General features: G+C 36.5%; 1 protein-coding gene across 5 annotated transcripts in view; it reads left to right on the forward strand.

Annotated features, from left to right (window-relative positions):
- PDCD10 (programmed cell death 10) overlaps positions 1–4,357 on the forward strand; it is a 48,128-nt gene extending 43,771 nt beyond the window's left edge. For all 5 annotated transcript variants that reach the window (XM_006150291.3, XM_027772553.1, XM_027772551.1 and 2 more), the window contains 3 exons: positions 1–79; positions 335–417; positions 3,268–4,357. In XM_006150291.3, coding sequence (XP_006150353.1) covers positions 1–79; positions 335–417; positions 3,268–3,349 — 244 coding nt within the window. In that variant the 3' untranslated portion in view covers positions 3,350–4,357. The remainder of the gene's footprint in view (positions 80–334; positions 418–3,267) is intronic.
- Positions 4,358–6,710: the final 2,353 nt, after the last annotated feature.

The raw sequence follows: 6,710 nt of genomic DNA on the forward strand, positions 1-6,710 counted from the left end.
GGATATAGCTAGTGCAATCAAAGAACTTCTTGATACAGTGAATAACGTCTTCAAGAAATATCAGTACCAGAATCGCAGGGTAAGTTGAGTAGAAGCCTTGCTATTTGCCACCCTAGGTGTTGGTTTATGCTGTCTGTTTTATTAAGTTTTGTGTACTTGACCATTGGGTTTGTCCTTGAATTGTGCTGCTTAGGAATAGGTAAATACTTCTAGAAGTGCGTTTTTGTTATGTGAAGTGCATCTCATATTCTTTGTGATCCTGTCTTTCACTTTGGCTTTTGTATCATTTATCTTATTTGGTATTTTTTGTCTTGTTGCTTTTTCATGTGTGTAGGCACTTGAACATCAAAAGAAAGAATTTGTAAAGTACTCCAAAAGTTTCAGTGATACCCTGAAAACATATTTTAAAGATGGCAAGTAAGTACTACATCTTTTTAAAAATTAAATAGATTACTTGGCTTGATACGATACTGAAACACAAACTTAAACCCTTTTACTATGTTGTTAATACTCAAGGCAACTAGTAACAACAGCAGACAGTTAAAAATAGAAAGTGAATGTTTGACAATCCAGCCATCTCTCTATTCTAAGCAGGAGTGACCAGACTTTTGAAAAGGGCCTGATGGTAATATTTTAGTTTTGGTTGAAACCACACACCTCACCGTTGCCGTTACAGTGCAAATCAGTTAGAGACTGTGTAGAAAGAAGTCAGCATGGCCGTGTTTTAATAAAACTTTATGGATACTGAGATTTGAGGTGTGTTTGTATATATATTTTTTTAACCGTTTAAAAGTATAGAAGCATTTTTAGCTTACCGGCTACTTCACTCCCTCCTGAAGCAGTGCTTTGTTCTTAAACTTTAGTAGCATCAGAATCACTTGGAGGGTTTGTTGAAATACAGATTGTCCCAGAATTCCTGATTCGGTAGGATCAGGCGGGGCCTAAAAATCAGTGTTCTGAATTTTCAGGTGGTGCTTGAAGGTGCAGGTCACTTGGGATCTGCTCTCAATCCTACCTGCATATTAGGCTCACTTTGGAATTAGCTTAAGGAAATCTCATTACCTGGGCTCCACCTTCAGAGATTCTGATTCAGTTGGTCTGGTCTAGGTTTAGCTTTTTTGTAAAAGTACTCCAAGTAATTCTAAAGAGCAGCGAAGGTTTCAATCCATTGTCCTGAAAGGACAGAGGCTTAAATTGGTTTCTGTAATGTCATTCTGTAAAATAAGAAGTATGCTAAAATATCAATTGGGTGTTCTTTAGAGCACTGTAGAAAACCAAGAGATTTGGGACCAGCAGATGCTGTAATGGTTAGGTCGCTGTACTCCCACGTAGTCAGCCAAGGTTCAAGTTCTGCACTCCTCAACTTAAAACTCACACTGGACACGTGTGTACGCATGCTCAAGATCCTGAGAGGAGAATGGAGAAGGGACTGTGGTATGGCCATTCCCGCTACAGGGTGATTTCACACTTTCCATCTCTTGTCTCTCTGGAGCATACACTCCATGTAGCAAAAATTTTTCCAAATTAAAAAAAAAAAAAAAAGGGAAAGAAAACCAAGAGATTTTATGTGCTTTTACGTACCCACGCCCATACACATAGTGTATAAACTAAGGCAGAGGTCATTTCTTCTTCAGTGTTGTATCATATAGCTCTTTGTACTTCAGTAGAATGCCAAGAATTCTGTGGTCAGTATTTCTAAAAGTGGCCTCGTGTTTATAATTAGGAAAATAATCTGAATAGAGTCCTCAGAATCCTATTTTACCATTGAAGTTTTAAGATCCTTAAACACCATTAACAATACTATTTTAATAATATTTAAAAATAATACGTTAGACTTAATTATTAAGTTTTAGAGTTTTTTAACAGTTCAAATAGATTGAGATATTTACATTTGTATTGTGAATTAAAGACACTGAGGTCAGTTTTGGTAATGATTTGAGGTGGCGGTTCCTGTGGTTCTGATCGTGTGGTCTGTGGGAAATGCCCCTTGATGACTGAGTCAGCTAGCGGTTGTGCTGTTTTTCCTTTGTCTCCTATGCTAAGCCCAAATAATAGAAACACATTAAAAGAGTAATTTACATAATGAGATCATTATTTCTGATTTTCATTAATTAAGAACTATTGCATAATAAGCACATTGAAAGGTAGAAATTTAGAGCCTAATTTTTATGAATCTGAAAAAATTTGCTTCACATGCAAATTATTCAAGCTTCCTGCTACTACTATTTCTCCATTTAGCAGGGTTGTTTTCAAGAAGTTTTCATTTAATTTTAGTTATCATTGTTACTAATTGTTTTAATTTGCTACAGGCACATGCACTCACCAGAGAGACAGAGAGAAAGAGTGAGAAAGCAATCTACCAGGTCTGGGACTTGAACTGTAGTCAGCCATGTGAGAGTCCAGCACCTTAACTACTATTCCACCTGCTGGCCCTCATTTAGTAGTTTTAAAATTCTGAGTCTTTATGTATGAGTAATGTGTCCTGAGTATTTTATCTGTTTCTTCAAAACAAAATTGTGAATGGGGCAAGATATTCAATCCATCTTTCAATAGAGGGATGGATTTGTTTAGATTAAACTAATTTTTTCTGCTGCTTCTTTCTTTTGGGAAATGTCTGGAATGTAGAGAAAGGCTATGGCTCTTACACTGGTCAGGCCACACAGTGGACTAGGCATCAGCTCTGTGCTCCAGTCGCCTGAAGAGGGGTCATTAGAACATGGCAGAACACAGAGAAGTTTCTGAGAACATATTTTAATAGACTTTCATCTCTTGAAAATACATGTTTATAAAAGTAGGTTAATCCTAAAGGGAGATTGGGATGAGTAAAATTAAAAGCTGTTCACTTTTCTTAAGTATTGATCATGTGCATTAGCATACAAATTATGAGATGGTATATATACTTTATTACCAGATTTTATGTATTGATTTTTGTGAAACCAAGCTGAGGACCATATCTGGATCCTCCTCTTTGGCCAGTTAGGTGTTCAGCCTGGAAATGAACTCTGGTTGGTGGTTGAGGCGCCACCTGTCTTTCGCAGTTCTCCAACACCTTTGCCAGCCAGAACCACCAGGGGGCAGTAATTCCAAGATAGTTTCAAATGATGCAGGACCATTAAATCCCAAATTGGAATAAAAATTAAGATAATCTATACCGATTTGCCTTTTTTCCTTCCCCAAATTGATTTCATTGCTGTTGTTAAGTACAAATAATTCAAAAGGGTAAACTTTTTGGATGAAATTAATGTGTATTCTTTTCTCTTTGAACAGGGCAATAAATGTGTTTGTAAGTGCCAACCGACTAATTCATCAAACCAACTTGATACTTCAGACCTTCAAAACTGTGGCCTGAAAGCTGTATATGTTCAGAGATGTACTTCTCAGTGGCAGTATTGGACTGCCTTTATCTGTAAATTTTAAAGTTTGACTGTATAAATTATCAGTCCCTCCTGAAGGGATCTAATCCAGGATGTTGAATGGGATTATTGCCATCTTACACCATATTTTTGTAAAATGTAGCTTAATCATAATCTCACACTGAAGATTTTGCATCACTTTTGCTATTATCATTCTTTTAAGAATTATAAGCCAAAAGAATTTACGCCTTAATGTGTCATTATATAACATTCCTTAAAAGAATTGTAAATATTGGTGTTTGTTTCTGACATTTTAACTTGAAAGCGATATGCTGCAAGATAATGTATTTAACAATATTTGGTGGCAAATATTCAATAAATAGTTTACATCTGTTAAACATTTCTTTACTTGAAAAATACATATATATATATATATATGTGTGTGTATATATATATGATCAGAAGACCAAGACAACTTGGTGTAATGTTCTAAAGAACTTCTAACGGGAGCTTATTAGTAGTTTATCAAATAATAAAGCAACAAGAATTCCTATTTTTTGTCCTTAATCGCTTTGGGCAAAAAGTAGACAATGAAAATATTTTCATTAGTTATTACAGATAAAGTACTGAATATTTTTCCATTATTCCCAACCCCTTTTAAGAGACATATGAAAAAAGAGATAGCAATTTATAGTGTCTTCATGCTATAATGCCACTTTTTGAACTCTGTGATGATGTAGATTTTGCTCTGAGAAATGAAATCTTTCTAGTGTGCTGAGCCCTGGTAAGCTTTGCACATTTTCTGCAAAAATAGCCACAATTAATAGTAATTTGAAGCTATACTAGTAGTTGGTTTGAAATTGTCACGAGTGTTAATATTCAACACACTCTTTAAATATGTACAGTTTTGTTTCACCGTAGAGAAATTTAAAGAGAATAATGTATCAAGTATTCATGTTAAGTGATTTCATTTTTCAATTATAAAATAAAGGAAAATATCAGAATTTGTTTATTTTTATAAAGATTTTAAATGCTGAACTAAATTTCTTTGGCAATATGATTTTTTTGCTATAATACAATTTAGTTATTTTAGTTTTTTCCATTTTAAAAAATAGATTTTAAAGGAATCACTGTCATTGGCATATGGCATCATTAAAATCATTCTGTTATGTAAACAAGAAATATGTGGACAGAAGAAAAAGTTAAGAAAATTGGATCAGATCTCATATTTTATGGACATTTTACTGACTTGATTTTTTGGTGGTGGTTCTTCAAAGATATGTAGCCAGTCAAACAGAATTGGTGAATCCTATTTGTTTGGGGGGTAGACTGTCGTTCACTTTTGAATGTAGGTCTTTACTCTCTCTACCTGATCTTGCCATTTAGCAAACATGCCCTAACCACCTACTTTCATAAGCCTTTTATCTTTTCATCCCACTTTGCAATATCTCTGACTTCTATTTCATGAAACATACCTTCAGAGAAGGCTTATTATGAGAATACTTCAGTTTCTTATATAATCCTAGCAGGGCTGAGTTTGGGTCAGTGAAGAGAGGGCCAGTGTGGGCTGGGTCAAGTGCCTCTCTAGACAACAGGAAAGAAATTCCAGAGAAAAGGAAGGGAAGGAGACATACGTGAAGCGCTGTTCTAATAATAGGTAATACTTATCTAATTTAATTACAGTCCTATCTGACTTAGCTCTCTGACTTGCAATTGCAGGAACGGCTTAGGTTACGCTCCTGGTAACTGCTGGAGCCAGGGTTTGACTTTGTCACCAGACTGCATGTTCTTTCCACGGAGCTGTACTCCCTCCATTGCTGAAAATGGACCTTGTTCATGAGGATACTAGCTCCTGAACACCCATCTTTAAACCTCTCCCAGGTCCACAAAAAGAATTTCTTCCGTAAATCCCACTTATTATTTTAAAGGGTCATTATTTGGAGATCATTGCTATTTTAGAAGTTCAAAATGCCTTCTCCCATATATTTTAAAACAAAATGATATCGTATAGGTTTTGTTTTTAATGACTGCATTTAAGCAACCTTAAAAGGCAAAGTAGGAGTTTGGGAACCCCGTATTTGTCCCCTTTTAATTGTTTTTCAAACTTTTTATACAGAAATAATTTCAAATTTACAGAAACTTTCAAGAATAGTACAAAAAACACCCATATGCCTTTTACCCAGAGTCACCTGTTAGAATTTTACCCTCTTATGTCAGTGCTTATTCATTTGCCCTCCAAGATGTTTCCTTTATGCAGGATCACTTCCATGGCCACCTGCTTTATGGCACTGATGAGATTTGGAAGACTAATGGAGGACTTCCCAAAGTTCATGGACAGTGTGTATTCTGAAAAATCTGTGTAGATTTCTTCCTTCCTTCCCTTCCTTCCTTCCTTCCTTCCTTCCTTCCTTCCTTCCTTCCTTCCTTCCTTCCTTCCTTCCTTTCTTTCTTTCTGTCTTTCTTAATGTTTTATCACAGGGCATGTGCTCTCACCAGAGAGAGACAGTGAGAGAGGAAAAGTAAGAAATCACCCCCAGGGAATAGCCATGCTGCAGTCCCTTCTCCATTCTCCTGGGATTTGGGCAAGCATACACACGGTGCCCAGAGTGATTTTCAAGCTGCTACGTTAGGGACGCAAACCCCCAACGGCCGTGTGGGAGTCCAGCACCTTAACCACTATGCCATTGCTGGCCCTTACAGATTTTAAACTTCATGGCACCAAAATAAAATTGTACTTTAATTCCATTTTACCATGAACTTGGTAAAGTCCCCTTATACAGACCTCTTTTTAATGAAATATTGCTCGTTTTGGGTTTCCTTACGTTTCCATTCAGACTGTACATTCTTGGCACGAATACGACTTTGGCAGTTTGTGCCATCAGTGTGTGACATCTGAGGGCACACAGTGTCCATCTACTCATTGGTGACAATTCTGGTCACCTGGTCAAGGTGGTGCTCAGTTTCTCCAGTGTTAAGAATTTTTTACCTTGCAACTAATAAGTGATCTTTGGTGGACTCTTAAGTCCATGCTAACATTTCCCAGCTGAACAGCCAATGATGATTCTTGCTTAATTAGCCTTTCCTTCGGAAAAGTGTTCCTTCCACATGTGCCCAGGGCATTCGGCCCCTGTAAACAGGAGGGTGCTCTTGCCCCCCTGCTCTATCCATTCCTTCACCCATCAATGTATCTATCCACATACGTTTTTCTGTTACTAGAATAGATCCATGGGTTTTCTTTTCCCCCAATGATTTATAATTCATTATTGTATTTGGATGGTCAAATAGTCTTCAATTTTGGTTAGTAGGATCTCCAAGTTTGCTTCTATTCCCTTGTGATAACCTCTATTATTAAAAATA

This window comes from Tupaia chinensis, unplaced genomic scaffold (genome assembly GCF_000334495.1).
Source record: "Tupaia chinensis unplaced genomic scaffold, TupChi_1.0 Scaffold000281_1, whole genome shotgun sequence".
NCBI classification, from domain to species: Eukaryota; Metazoa; Chordata; class Mammalia; order Scandentia; family Tupaiidae; genus Tupaia; species Tupaia belangeri.